The 16,618-nt window shown below is 34.6% G+C and overlaps 1 protein-coding gene across 3 annotated transcripts in view; it reads right to left on the bottom strand.

Annotated features, from left to right (window-relative positions):
* The window catches only part of CFAP299 (cilia and flagella associated protein 299), a 638,990-nt gene that overhangs the window by 335,280 nt on the left and 287,092 nt on the right, over window positions 1–16,618 (bottom strand). Inside the window, exon 4 of one of the 3 annotated variants that reach the window (XM_032632703.1) lies at window positions 7,397–7,468. The exons of the other annotated variants lie outside the window; for them this stretch is intronic. Within the exon in view, the coding sequence (XP_032488594.1) occupies window positions 7,397–7,468 (72 nt within the window). The remainder of the gene's footprint in view (window positions 1–7,396; window positions 7,469–16,618) is intronic. 3 annotated transcript variants of the gene reach the window in all.

Genomic DNA, 16,618 nt, shown 5'->3' with positions numbered 1-16,618 from the left:
TGAAAGAAATCAGAGATGACACAAACAGATGGAGAGATATACCATGTTCTTGGATTTGAAGAATCAATATTGTGAAAATGACTATACTACCCAAAGCAAACTACAGATTCAATGCAATCACTATCAAATTACCAATGGTATTTTTTTGCAGATCTAGAACAAAAAATCTTAAAATTTGTGTGGAAAGACAAAAGAACCCGAAGAGCCAAAGCAACCATGACAAAGAAAAACAAAGCTGGAGAAATCAGGCTCCCTGACTTCAGACTATACTATAAAACTACACTAATCAAAACAGTATGGTACTGGCACAAAGACAGATTTACAGATCAATGGAACAAGATAGAAAGCCCAGAAGTAAACCTACATACTTATGGTCAACTAATCTACAAAGGAGAAAAGAATATACAATGGAGAAAAGACCGTCTCTTCATTAAGTGGTGCTGGAAAAACTGGACTGCTACATGTAAAAGAATGAAATTAGAACATTCTTTAATACCATACACAAAAATAAACTCAAAATGGATTAAAGATCTAAATGTAAGACTGGATACTATAAAACTCTTAGAGGAAAACATAGGCAGAACACTCTTTGACATAAATCGCAGCAATGTCTTTTTGGATCCACCTCCTAGAGTAGTGAAAATAAAATAAACAAATGGGACTAATTAAACTTGAAAGCTTTTGCACAGCAAAGGAAACCATAAACAAAATGAAAAGACAACCTACAGAATGGGAGAAAATATTTGCAAATGAAGCACCCAACAAGGGATTAGCCTCCAAAATATACAAACAGCTCATGCAGCTCTATATCAAAACAAGAAACAACCCAATTTAAAAAAGTGAGCAGAAATCTAAATAGACATTTCTCCAAAGAAGACTTACAGATGGCCAAAAAACACATGAAAAGATGTTCAACATCGCAAATTATTAGAGAAATGCAAATCAAAACTACTATGAGGTATCACCTCACATGGGTCAGAATGGCCATCATCAAAAAGTCTACAAACAACAAATGCTGGAGAGTGTGTGGAGAAAAGGGATCCCTCCTACACTATTGGTGGGAATGTAAATTGGTACAGCCACTATTGAGAACAGTATGTAGGTTCCTTAAAAAAATAAAAATACAGCTACCATACAATCCAGAAATCCCACTCCTGGGCATATATACAGAGAAAACCATAATTCAAAAAGATACATGCACCACAGTGTTCATTGCTGCACTATTTACAATAGCCTACAGATAAACAGAAGCAATTGACAGATGAGTGGATAAAAATGATGCAGTACATATATACCATGGAATATTACTCAGCCATAAAAAAAGAATGAAATAATGCCATTTGCAGCAACATGCATTGACCCAGAGATTACCATACTAACTGAAGTAAGTCAGAGAGAAAAAGACAAATATCATATGCTATCATTTATATGTGGAATATAGAAAAATGATACAAATGAACTTATTTACAAAACAGAAATAGACTCACAGACTTAGAAAACAAACTTATGGTTACTGAAGGGGAAACATCAGGGAGAGGGATAAATTAGGAGTTTGGGATTAACATGTATATGCTACTTATATAAAATAGATAATCAACAAGGGCCTACTGAATAGCACAAGGAACTCTACTCAATATTCTGTAATAACCTATATGGGAAAAGAATCTGAAAGAGAATAGATACATGTATATGTATAACTGAATCACTTTGCTGTACACCTAAAACTAACACAATATTGTAAGTCAGCTATACTCCAATAGAGATTAAAAATATAAAGAAGAATCAAAAAACATCACATTAAAAAATAGTAATTCATTTTTAGCCTTATATGTGGTTGAGGTTGTTTCTATAAATAGGATATTAGTTGATAAAGCTTCAAATAGATACTTCAGATGTCTTCTCATCAGACTCTAATGTAATCATTTCCAGACAAATTAAATTTGCATTGTGCTTTTGACATAAATTTTTTAGTTTAGTAACACGCTGAGTCAATCCACCCTTTTCACTAAGTTTTAGGCTCTGTTTTTTTAGTTTACTGGTTTTTTTCTTTTTTCTCCTTAGAGGAAATAAGAAAATGGACAACACAGGGTAAGAAACAAGGTACAGAGACAGAAGAATTATATATTTCCTTTGTGTTCTGAAAAAAGTAAAATACAATTGTTTTGCTAATAATTGTGGTGGATAACTGTATTCGTGTCTTCTTCACAGTATCACTAACCTAAGAACAACTGGCACATACTTTCTCCTTGAGGAATAACAACAACTACAACAAAAACTCTTTACACTGCGACCGTTATCAGTGATTTGTGAAGTTCACACAGTATTCATTCATTTACCTAGTTGACTTTTAGGATATTGACCCAAACTTTTTCCCTCACCCTCATGTACATCAGACCAAATAGATTTGTATTTCAAGAATTCTCTACCTGGGACAGTGTATGGAGTTCATGGTATGGGCAATAATGACACAATTCGTTTTTTCTCATTGCTTAGATCCAGACCTACCATAGAGAGTGGTAGCACTACCAGTAATGTATTCAGTCTCCTGGCTTCCCTTTCATCCTTCAGTAAATGGGGAGTTAAGAGACCAAGTCCTCAGAACTTTCAAGAGAACTCAAGAGAGTTTGCTCAATGGAGTTCAAATATCAGGCTGAAAGCAAGTTGCAATTTTGACTTGAACCCTGCTTCCTACTAATGTCTCAACCCAGGTGTGACCTGCATTTGATAAAACATTAACTTTGTTCTCTATGTAAATAAAATGGTGGCTGTCCAGGTGCACCTGCTGTATGGTATTACAGGCAAACACAAAGTTATCAGAGGGTAAGGTAGAAAAAATAAACAGAACAAGTGTGCTAAGGGACATATTTAGATTGCCGTTGTAGATTATGTATACAGTTAAATCTTTCTGTCAAATAAGTTTAATGCAGTTACTGAATATAATGTATAGCTCACATGGAAGCTAATTTCCTCAAGGTTCCCTGATTTAGCGGAGTATTTTTAAAACCATCTTACGTGAGAATGTTTTAAATTCTCTCAACAATTACATAACTGGAAGGTACTGAAAAGTACTGTGGAGAAAAGAAAAAAGTGTTGCTAACTGAATTTGGAATAAGCTATGCTTCCTTTTAATATCTTTTGTGAAATGACAGAATGATAGAGAGTACTGGGCACATTTATTACTGACAGGTGTAATTTCACCCCTACTTGAAAGGCCATGACTTTAAAAGGAGATGAAAGCCTCCAGCTGATGAATGGGGGAAGAAAAGTCTGACAGGAAAAACACGACTGTCTCAAGGGAATTGAGTCATGTGGTCCTGCGGTTTACCATTTGGCCATGAAGTTACAAAGATTTACAGTGTGCTCTGAAGGGGTTTGGAACCCGTTTATTTGCATTTACTTCTGGAGAGCTGATAGAACAACTTGGTGAACCTACAAACAGTGTGACCAGCTCATCCTGCAGCTGATAATGACATAATGCTTATAGGCCACCCAGAGCAATTGAACCATGACTGATGAAACCCTCCTGCCAGCAAGTTTCTGGGCTAATCACAAGATTTAAGACAGGGACCTGGGTATAAAAAGTCTTTATAATTATCACTGAACACAAACCACGGGTTTACATTTAGAAAGGATCTTATGTCACTTTTTTAGATTGTATAGTATTGAGAATAAGGTCCCAAAGGACTTTTTAGCTTTAAGTCCATTCTGATAAAAGGTCTTTAAATTGTATTGATTAATTAAACCAACATACTATTATCATTAAGGCACTGGGCTTAGCAACAGTGAGTTTAAGAAAAATTTTAAATGTGAAGGAGAGAAGATGTAAGTGCAAATTACTATAATATAAAGAAGGATGTAATGAGTGTCACAGGAAAGACATGGGATAGAATGGGAGACAAAAACAAGAAGTGGCTATTTCTCTTTAGATATCAAATTAGCATACCATTTTGTTAGAATTTACTCTTTGGGGAGAAAAATAATTGCAAACCATATATCTGATAAGAAGTTCATGCCCAAATTATATGAGGAGCTCATGCAACTCAATAGCGAAGAAACAAATAATCCTGCTAAAAAATAATGTGCAAACAATCTGAACAGACATTTTTTAAAGCAAACATAAAATGGCCAACAGGTACATGAAAAGCTGCTGAACATCACTAACCATCAGGAAATGCAAATCAAAACCACAATAAGATATCACCTCACACCTGTTCAAATGGCTATTATCAAAAAGTTAAGAGATAAGTGTTGGAGAGGATATGGAGAAAAGGGAACCTTCTACACTGCTGATGGGAATGCAGTTTTCAGCCATAAAATTATAATTATGAAATATTATTAAGCCATAAAATAGAAGGAAATTCTGCCATGTGCAACAATATGGATGAACCCTGGGAACATTACACTAAAAGAAATGAGCCAGACACAGAAAAACAAGTGCTGTATGATCTCAGTTATATGTGAAATCTTAATTAAAATAGCCAAACTCACAGAAGCAAAGAGTAGAATCGTGGTTGCTAGGGGCTTCAGAGTGGTGGGGTGAGGGAGGAATGGGGAGATATTAGCCATAGAATATAAGATAAATAGTTATAAGATGTATAGATTCTGGGGATCTAATGTACAGCATGATGACTATAGTTAACAATACTGTATAGTATACTTGAAATTTGCTATGAGAATAGATTTTGTGTTCTCATCAAAAACTGTATGTGAGGTGATGGACACGGTAACTAGCGTGATTGTGTTAATGATTTCATAATATATATGTAGCTCAAATCATCATATTTTACATTTAAATAGATATGATTTTTATTTGTCAACTATATCTCAATAAAGCTGGAAAAAATTGCTCTCTTTTCCTTAAATGTGCATCTTTTTACTACTTCAGCACTATGTCCAGTTGGGGTGGATTGGGGGTTCAGATGAATTCAGGGGTATTCATTCCCGTGAAACCAGTGTAATGTCTTCTGTGAACAGAGAGCAGACTCTCATTTCCCTCTGCATCTTGCTGATGTTATTTATTTTTATTAGAACTTCTATTAAATTAAAGAAGTTAATGTGATCAGAAAGAGGCACTACAAAGGGGAACTGAAATCTCTTCAATTAATAAATTAGAACTACCTCATAAAATATAAAGATTAAATAAATATGCAAATTACCTGAAAATCCACAGATATTAATGAGTATTATTCTGCCTTTTGTAAAGTTTCAAGAAACTTCCCATGGGTAAAATGTTGGCTGGATATGATTCAAAGAAGGAAATAACTACTAAAATGTATTTGGTTTGTTCAAAGACAGTTTAGAATTTTTGGCTTCTTTTCACTTTATCATTTTGAGGGTCATTTATGAACTATTAAAACAAAATCATTATTTTACCAGACAAAAATCCACTATTGGGCACAGGGATATGGTCACAAAAAGTCACAGAATGTAGCATACAAACAGGCAAATATATAGGCCGGCTAGGTACCACTGAAAAGTTACCAAAACATACTGTTATACATAAAATAGAAATTATAAAAAATTTCACTAATGCCGTATTAGTGGCAGGGAAAGTTGTAAACATTCAAAGCACCATTAAAAAATCATCAGACCACTCCTTGATATTTACCCAAAAAACTGAATGCTTACATCCACCGAAAAACCTTCACACAGATGCTTGCAGCAGCTTTATTCACAACTACTAGGAAGCAACCAAGATATCCTCCGGTAGGTAAATGGATAAATGAACTGTGGGATATTAGTCAGTACTAAAAAGAAATGAGCTATCAAGCCATGAAAAGATGTGGAAGAAACTTAACTGCATATTGCTAAGTGAAAAAAGCCAATCTGAAAAGTCTACATACTATATAATACCAACTATATGACATTCTGGAAGAGGAGGCAAAACTATGGAAACAGTATAAAGATCAGTAGTTGCCAGAGGCTGGGGGACAGTGGAGAGTGATGGAAAGGCAGAGAACAGAGGATTTTTAGAAACCCATAGAATGCACACCACCAAGAGTTAACTATAATGCAAAGTATAGACTTTGGGTAATCACAGTGTGTCAATGAGGTTCATCAATTGTAACAAATGAACCACTCTGTTGAGGGATATTGATAATGGGGAAGGCCATGCATGTGTGGAGGAAGGGGACATATGGGGAGAAAGTAATAACTATGAATATTATTCAGATTTCTTTTTTTTTTTGGGTGAAGGCAAATCTTTTATTATCTCAACAGAGATTTGTGTTTCTAGTATACATTTTTAACTATATGCTACCCAAGTAGGTAAAATGCTTTTAGATAAAAGTAAAGCCAGTCCCCAAACCAGGGCTTCTTTTTTTCTTTTTTTAAAAAAAACATCTTTATTGGAGTATAATTGCTTTACAATGGTGTGTTAGTTTCTGCTTTACAACAAAATGAATCAGTTATATATATACATATGTTCCCATATCTCTTCCCTCTTGCGTCTCCCTCCCTCCCACCCTCCCTATCCCACCCCTCCAGGCGGTCACAAAGCACTGTAAAATTTTGCTAGTATAAATAATTATAGACAAGGAAAGAGTCCTACTGATTTACAAAGTCATGTTATTTAACAAAATGTAAACTTTTTCCCCCCCAAACAACCTTAAGTTTCTGGATATAGTAAGGTGCTCAAATAGCAAATAGTATAGTTATACAAAAAGCCCTCAGAAACTTTTCCAAGAAATTCATCCCTACATTTCTTTATATTGAGTTATAAGCCCTAATTTAAAAGTCTCACACACTTTGCGAACCTCAAACAATTGAAATAAATTTAAATGTAGGTAATCCCAAATCATTTGTAGAATTAAATTTTATCATGAAATATTTTCACGTTTCCTTATTTTCACCTCCTTTTCATCATCCACTCCCTCTCAACCTCTCTCTCTTTCTGCATACATGCCCACAGATACACACACACACACACACACACACACACACACACACACACTGTTAGCTTTACTCAGTTGTATAAAAGAATTCTAACCCTTTTCTGACCCTCAACATGATTATTCTAACTCTCTATTATTCCTCATTAAACCTCCTGGCTTCATCCCATTAGGTAACACCTGCTTTCTATCAATGCCAAGAAAGACAGGTTCTTTACATAAACTTTCTTTACAAAATAAGAATAAAATGTAGGAGTTGTATGGATCTTTAAAAAGTAGAAATCTAGGTTCTTTTATTACATCCAAAATGAGTTTTTCTATATGAAAGCCCTCCATTTACTTCATAAAAATTGGAAAACAACAACATCTGTGTATTGCAATAAAAGCACTACTTGTAACTGCCATTCATCAAGCCAGTGAGTAATTTGGAAAACGGTAGCAGTAGACCTTGGAGTGTAGTATATGTAGGATGAAGCCAAAATGTTTTTCTAACTTGTAAAGGAAACTTTTCCACGAGCACTACTTTCTGCCAGTTGCTTCTTCAAGGTATGAGCAGCACCAGCCTCCTGTTGATTTAACTCCAATAAATTGAGAGGAAATCCAAATGAGGCATATTCCACAGGTTAACAAATGGTCCTATTAGAGTATAATTTGAATCCCACCTTCTGTTATTGTTGACATCAATCATCAATCAGGCATATTGATAATATGAGAATATTGATAAGTAAAATGAACAAAAAATGTGCAACCTGCTATTAATCATTTAAATATTTCATTTACTTTCCTTTCAAGAACCCACTTTCCAATGTTGGTGAAAACAGACATATGGCCCAAAAAAGGAGAGTGAAACAGAAAAAGCAAGAAGCTTATAAATTGAATAATCTACTTCCTAATTTTTTAGGTTTAACAACACTTATGAATGGTATTAAATTTAAGATGGTTCATTTGTGAATGTGAATGTCTGCATTATAATTATATTTTGTATGTATATAGAGACATATAGAAATATAGATAAAGAGTTATATAATTATAATGTAGTAGATTCAAAAAGAGATTTTAGCTAGGAAATGTTTTATAAATGTCTCCACTACATTACATTCTAATGTAAAATAAAAATAAGCAAAACTACCTCATATAACCTTCACACTCTTATGTTACATGAGCTTTGAGTCCAGTGCAATTTCCAAGTGGCCCCTCTATGATGGATTCATGATCGTAATTATATTCCTATTCCCACAGTGTTAGGAATACAAAGCAGATATTTCACCTTTACAGTGTTACCTTTCCCAATTCTCTTTGCACCACTTCATGGAAAAACAAGTCCTCCAAACAATCCTCATTCTGGACCTTCCAACACTCATAGCTTTCACTCTGCAGTCAGAAACTAAGCTATGGTCAACTCCTTTGGTTTGCTGAAAAATGACCCAGTGTTTCCCGATTCTAGTCAGAAAATACTGAGATTCTTATATCTGTGAGTTTTTTCTTTCTTACCATTCATTTTTACCTATTTCTCCCATATTTACAGCTCTAACTCCTGGCATCATCAAGCCTTCTCATCTCCCTCCCCTCCTCCCTCCCTCAATCACTCCTTCCCTTCCTTCTTTTCTCTCTCTCTATTTCTCTCTCTCTGTGTCTATATCTCCCTATCTCTCTGTCTCCCTCTCTCTAATTCTCTCCTCTCCACCACCTTTTTGCTTTTAACAAATGCTGAACACCTAGACATCCTCATGTAGAGAGTATACTGACAAACAAGACAGACATGATCCTTAGGGCGCTTCTTGCTTCTGATCTAAGGAAACAGACATTGAAGGAAAATGCAAGTGTGATGAAGAAGTTTAGGGTATGACAGGACCATACAATAAAAATATTTAACATTCTATTTCTTATATTCTTTCTGAGGAAGTTAGAGTCAAGCTGACCTCTGAAAGATATAAAAATTACATAATATTTTAAAAGTATGCAAATACAAAGATATAAAGCATAGTAGAAAACTTGTAAGTAGAGGCAATCATAATCTTGTCTGAAAGGTCCCTCTTCTTCTCCACTTAGGTAAAGGAAACTGTCCCCAAGAGACTAGCCTTCTTTACTTCTTTCCCTCCCTTTCTACCTCCTTTCCTCCCTTCCTTCTACAAATATTTTCTGAATGTATACTGTGTTCCAAACACAAGAAATATCAAATGACCATTATCAAAATTATTTAACAATTATTATCACAATTTAAATGCACAAATACCCTGCTAGAAGTTTATTTTACAGAAACTCAGTTAAGATAAGGATATTTGTTAGTTCTGTAACAGCAAAAGGTAAAAAGAAAAAAAATTAAATACTTATCATTTGTAGTATGGATTAAAAAATTATGGCATATACACACAATGAAATATTACGCAACTTTTAAAAAAGATTGAGGTAGATCTATATGACCTAATATCACAAGCTAATTCACATATATTGCTACGTGGAAAGAGCAAGCTGCAGAAGACTATATACAGTATAATCTCATTAGACTATATATGGAAAAGGATTTCTAAATCTGTAATTCCACTTACAAGTGTATTTATAATTCTATATATGTCTATAACTATTGGGTTTGCCAAAAAGTTAGTTTGGGTTTTTCCATAACATCTTACGGAAAAACCCAAACTAACTTTTTGGCCAACCCAATATATACCTGTTTCTATAGTGATGGCCATACATCTTTGTACATCCGTAGAATTTTTCTGGAAAGTTTTATGAGATACTGTTAGTTGCAGACAGAGTAGTGAGATTGGAAAATGGGACTTTCACTTTTAAAATGTATACCTATTGTTAAGACTTATTTACTTGCTAACACATTTATTTATTTATTGTTTTTTAATTTATTCATTAGGTAGAATAGTTGGGAGCTTCACTGACTCTCTTTTCAACAAGTGGAGTGGCCCCTCTTAGAATTACAAAAGAAAGGCAATTTGGCTCCTGTTGCCCTAAGAGGACCTGTGTGGACTGGCTACAGCTGTCCTTCCCTGGAAGCAGGGATGTTGCCCATGAAACACACAAAACAATGCAGCATGACTAACTTTTGTTTAAGTACTCAATATATTAAAATTTTGAAAAGTGTCCTTAAAAATGATAGGTAACAATAGGTGAATCTGGGTAAAAGGTATACAGATGCTGGCTATATTATTCTTGTGTCTTTTCTATAGTTTAAAATTATTTCTCAAGAAAAAGATTCAAAAACAAAAAAAGAAAGCTGGTATAATGAAGTGTTATCAAGTAGGTGACAAAACAAACTTTTTTTGGTTTTCTATAAAAACAAATAAATGTCCTCTTTTCATTTCATTTGTAGGTTATGTTTAGAGCCAGAATGAAATACCACAAGCAAAAAGCTATTCTTGAAAGAACATTGCTAACATTTGTTTCTATTTCTTTTATTTAAAAGGTAATGTAGCAAATCAGTAGGAGTATTTCATAATGTTATTTCCTCTTGGCTATATAATCTAGTTTTTCAGTTTTCCAGTCTGTATCTAGAGTTAGATGTATTAGTGTAACTTCTTTTATGTTTAAGGAAAAATTATTATTATGGAAACACATTAGGAAAATCATTTTGGTATTTTTCTTCTCCCATTAGGCCACTTTTTACCCTTGGAAAATAAAGTCACAGACATACTTATTAAGCATTTGGTTGAAAAGTAAATGTTGTTCAAAAGAAAATGTATTTGTACAGAAGTATCTCTTCAATGAAAATCATCTAACTCCCACTTTTTAAAATATGAATAAATTATCTTAACATGACCTCAAGTAGGATACAAATAACAATTTCTCTTTTAATTGAGGTATGAATTTTATATAACTCAGCCATGAAAAATGGAGCTTTAAGTTTTTTTCTGTATAACTGAACTTACCTCGTGAGTCCCCATTTCAACTGGTCGCAAAATATGTAATCGTGCCAGTGTAAAATAAACTCAGTTACTTTAAACACACTTTCTCTGAGAAAAATATTCTGATGGTTCAGAATTCTCCTCCTCCCTGTTCTCTTTTTGATCCTCCCAGGGTTAAATTTTTCCTCCTGGTATCACACTGGCCTCGGGGGACACGTGTCCAATCCAAGGTCACTGACATCTACCCATTCTACCTTTCTGATGTGACGTGCAATTCATACTTTTGTACGACTCACACTTTGATTATTGATTGTTTTCCTGTGTTCATCTTGAAACATGGGTGTCCCTCTTTGCTTCCTAGTTGCCAGTCATGGGCAAACACCACCAACACTTTACAGTCCAGATAGAACATGGGGGTTATCAAGAGAAAACTGACAAGCAGAGAAGCAGTAGAACACACAGCATTCCCAGCCCTCAACTCTCATCATCCACTGCTCATATCCATGTGCACATGGCCAATGTTCCAGCAGAGAGGAAGTTCGCGTCAGTAACACCCCACATATTTGTAAGGCTAAGGGTCAGGGAAATCTATGAGATCTGTATCGGTAGAAACCTCCTCATCAGGGGATGGCCCTGTTAGAAAGGGGCTGCCTCTGGACCCCAGTGACTGTTCTTCTGTTGAACTAACTTACACCTTCTGAGCCAGTTCTCTGCTAAGCAACCAAGAAAGGAAAAGAGGTTAGTCACCAGGGCTGCTGGACTTGTCTCTCATCAACCTAAATCTAATGATTAATTATTTTTTATATTTAAATTTTTATCCTGGAATTCTCTGGCAGAAGGCAAAGATCTGATATTTGGTCTTCTCACCTAGTAGTTTCAATAATTTTTCATTTAGTTCTATTGAACTTTGAAAAAAATGACATCATCGTCCACTATTGATTCTTCCTTTCCATGTTTACATATATGTTTTTTATTTCATTAGGTTATTTCTTAAGCTAGAGCCTTTAGGATAATGATAATCGTACGTAACTGCAGTGATTGCCAACATTCTTGCCAGGTAGTCCAACTTTAACAGGTCTGCATCTAGTGTTTCATCCCTGCATTCTCCTCATCTACACTTACTTGGAACCTCTTGACTTTTAAGAAAACTGCCTGTTCTACCTCTTACTCCTCCCTACAGAAATGGACAAGTTAGTAATCCTTGCTTCTCTCAACTAGGTAGAGCTAAAAAAGCTGTAACTGTGAAGTGGTGTAGTGATCCTAGGTAAATGAAAACTCCACTCTGTAGAGCGAACTTTCCCTTTAGACTAGTTGCTCCAAAATCTATCCTGGGAAAAAGAATAGCAATGGCAAGCCCATTTGCTTTCATCCTAAGCCACCCATTCAATATACATTTATTTATCTGTTTGAAGATCAATATCATTTTCCCATTCTGTCTGATTTTAGGATCTTCTCTAAATCAAATCCAAATTTAGGTGAGGAACAGAGAAATCATATATAATGTCCTCAAACTCCAACAGTATTTATTGTTTATTTATTCATACAACTTACATCTCAAAATGCACAAACTATGGTATATTTTCCATTAAGGAAATTTCATCAAATGAAAAATTTTAAGTATCCAAATCAGATAAACTCAAAATTTAGGCAAAAGTTAAGTTATACTAGCACAAATTTCCACTTTAAATAATGCTGTATGATAAAACAGTGATATTTAAAGCTTAACCTCTTCAATTTACCTTGTTAGGTAATTAAGATAGCTATAATAACCTGTCACCTCTGAGTCTCAATTTCATCACCTGTATACAAAAGGTAACTGAACGTTATTAATCTTTCCTAGTGATGCCATTCTTCAACCCTCTGGGAAGGTCACTACTTTATATAATAATCTTGTGTGTAAATCTTAATAATTAATATTTATTGAGCACTCACTAAGCACATCACACACTCTGTCTCATTTAAAGCATTCCATAATCCAATGACTGAGAGCCACTATCATCCTTATTCCATAACTGAGGAAACTGAGGTACAGAAAGGGCATATCATTTTTCCCAAAGTGCTCAAACTAGTAAATATCAGAGCTCAGCTATAAATCTAAAATCCTGAATCCAGCACCTACTATTTTTTTTAATCACAGAATAAGTCTAAATCCATTTATTAGAAAAGTTCTTCCTTATATTTTGGAAACCCAGAACCATTCCTTTAGAGGCTGTCCATTTCCATGGAAAAACATCTTAATTTTTCAATGATGAAAAGAAAATAAACAGCCACAGTATTTAATAACTGTCACGAGAGCTACAGTACAGACTTGATGAAGCACTCTTAATTTTGCCACTTTTTGCAGCTATAAAAGACTTTAAGACAAAAACTTATTTTTTGTTTCAAACCTCATAACAGCACAGGGAGGCCAGTCTGTATTATCATACATTTGCATTTGGAAAATAAATTTACACTGTCAAAGGAGAAAGCTGACGAACAGAAGCTGATTAAATACTTGAAAATAATTCAAGTCACTATACCACTGAAGTGATTCCAAAAAGTGACATGGATGTAATATAAGATCCTGAACTACATCAGAACTCCAGGAATTAGCAAATGGGTAAGAGGGGAGTTCATTCACATAGAGGAAGAGAAAATTTTCTTTGGACTAGTTATATCAGATAATATGTTTGTTTAAGGAAAAATAAACAGGTGGGAAAAAGTTCTGCATGCCTAACATGGAAGGAAAGCATATTTGTGCCTAATATACTGCAGAAACTGTTTTAGTACAGCTCATTCTTTCAAAAATACTGCTCCCATACAGTGGCCAAGGTCAGTTTGAATTTAGGTAATCTGCTATATATAAGTGCGGATCATATATGTTAAACAGATCTCAGAGGTATTCTGACACCCTACCTTTTAAAAATATTTTCTCTGTTTATTATTCATGGATTACTAATTTTTCTCTTTGAGATCTGGTCATCTTTAGCTTTTTGTTTTGTTTTGTACCCCAATTTCAAGTGTATAACATCCAAGTTTCCAACTGATAATCAACAACATTTATTCCTTCATCACTAAAGGCACATATTATGATTTGGTCACATGCCTTATAAAAACACTACTGTAAATGTTTCAGGAATAAATGATCCCTTGTAATCTAAACACAAGTTTTCAGACCTCAAAGATTTCCTAGGAGTATAACAGTAGTAGCTTGCAAGATCAGGAGCGGCAGTACCTCATTTTACATGAAATTCACAACAACATGGTCATGAGGTACACCCAAGAGAGTTTTGAGTCTGTATTCATTGTTAATAAGGGTCCTTAAATTCAATGCCTCTGCAATTCTGAAGTCCCACTTTGTGGACTAGTGAAAAAAGAATAGAACTGGACATGAGGGCATTTATTTTCTAGACCCCGCTGGCCACAAACTACATGACTTAATCTCTAAAAGACTCAGTGTCCTTGTTTCTCATTACCAACCCTCTGTATGACAGTAGAGAATCAAAGGTGGTTCACAGGATAGGAATAGTAGGCATGTGGCTGTAAAGAGTCAAATACTGTCACTGTTGGAAAGAACTTAGAAAAGCACCTTGTAACAAAGAGGTGCCTCAAAGAAGCAATGTTATCACAGGAAACAATCTGGGAACAAATTACGTGGAAAATGAAGAAAATTACAGAGTTGTGGACTCACTAGCAATATAAGTGACAGACCTTTAAATTAGGTATATGGTGTGATGGCAGGGATCCATAATTCATGTTACACTCTTCATAACATCTGAAACAGTGCATTGCATAAAACAGGCACTTCGTAAATGTTGCAACTGAAATGAATGCATGCTCAGGGGCTTTTTCTTCTTGAATTTGGCTGAATAAAACCTACTCTGCACAGTTTTTACTTTCACACTGTTGGAGGTGGCTGGAGGCCAAATGTGACATTTGGGCATGCATCATACCATCTTGTGGATATTCCTTCTTGCAGAGGTGAAATAAATTGACACTGGAAGTAATTTACTCTGACAAGAATATAGGCAATATTTCAGCATTAGGTGCCCCACTCAAGACTACCTAAAGTGAGAAGTCAAACAAAGATGGCTTCTCTCAAGATTTCCTTCCTAGAAAAGCTGAGGAAATATGATCTGGATGACAGTAAGTTAGACATAGTTGAACAGGTTTGCTCAAACAAGGTTTGAGCTTGGGAGCAATGTCAGCTAGAGGAGGAAGGTTTCTAGGGTACCAAAGATTTCAAGATATGATCCTATAGTATCCAATATTCCCTATTAGTCCCTTGCTTATCAAATCTATAAATTTTGAATATCTGTATGTATGACAGATAGCTAACATGTTGGATTATTTAGAATTCCAAAATATCCTGGTAGGTTGAGACAAATAACCCAAATAACATGAAAACCTCATAAAATGCTCAAGAAAAAAATATAAATTGTTGCTTTTATATGCCAACTAATTAACTCCATTAGTGCAGAATGAAGCATTTGGCTTAACAATTCATATTAAAAAATATGACATTCTGGCTTGCCATAACATTGAACTAAGTTTATGTTCTGCCTTGACTGTGGCAGAAGCCAACACAATCATGGGATGCACTACTGAAGGTGGTATCCAGATGGCTAGAATCTATAGTACATTCTGCCCTATGTTAGTATGCTGTACTCCACACTAACGTGTAGCAGAGTACTGAATGTAATTTTAGGTGACGTGTTGGCATGCCCCTGGGCTCTGTCTTCAGGCTTCTCAATCTATGCTCATTTCTCTAGCAATAGCAATCAACCACATAACTTTAAGCAGCATCTTGCACACTGAACACTCCTAAAACTTTAACTTCAATGCAGACCTCCACTTGGAAATCCAAATTTTTATATCTATGCCTGCTTGGCGTCTTTGTTAGGATGTACAATAGGTATCTCAGTGGAACTTGACCTCTACTTCACACCATATTTGAAAAAGTAATTGCAGGTAAAATATACATCTAACGTAAACATTAAACAATAAAACTACTAGAAGATAACATAGGAATATATATTTATGATCTTGGAATAGCATAGATATCTTAAACAGGATAAAAAAAAGCTCTAGCCATAAAGGAAATGATTAATAAATTAGACTACATTAAAACTAGGAACTTTCATTAAGAGAGCAAAAAGTCAAGGTACTGAGTGGGAGGAGGTATTTCCAGCACACACAATCAACAAAGACTTTTTCTCCTGAATATATGGAAAATGCCTTAAATCAATTAGAAAAAGGCAAAAAAATACAGCAGAAAAATGGAAGAGTCTTGAACAGACACTTCTCGGAAGATATCCAAATGACCAATGAACATATGGAAGACCTCATCAATAATCAGAGAAATGCAAATTTAAACCACAATGAGATAACATCACACACTTATTAGAATTTCTAAAATCAAAAATTAAAATAAATGAATGTTAATGAGACCGAGGCAATAGGGACTCTCATACATGATTGCTGGGAATGTAAATTGGCTCAATCACTTTGGAAAGTGTTTGGCATTATCTACTAAAGCTAAACATATATATAACTTATTACCTGACAACTTCATTTATAAGTATATATCCAATAGAAATAGAAATATTAATGCACATATGCACACAAAGGCATGTGCAAGAATGTTCATAGCACCATAATTCTTAGCAGTCCTAAACTGTAAACAATCCACAGTCCATAACAGTAAAATAGAAAAATAAATTGTGTAATTATACAGTGAAAAACCACAGAAATGAAATACTATATACTACACACAACAACATGGATGAGTCTCACAAACAACATATTGAGTGAAAGAACTCAGACAATCCAGTTTTATTTACATAAAATTTCAAAAATGACAAAACTGTTCAATGGTGTTAGAAATCAGAATAT

The sequence above is a fragment of the Phocoena sinus genome, chromosome 5 (assembly GCF_008692025.1).
Source record: "Phocoena sinus isolate mPhoSin1 chromosome 5, mPhoSin1.pri, whole genome shotgun sequence".
Classification (NCBI taxonomy): Eukaryota; Metazoa; Chordata; class Mammalia; order Artiodactyla; family Phocoenidae; genus Phocoena; species Phocoena sinus.
Note: the sequence above shows the minus strand (reverse complement) of the source record. Positions and strands in the feature narration are given on the sequence as shown.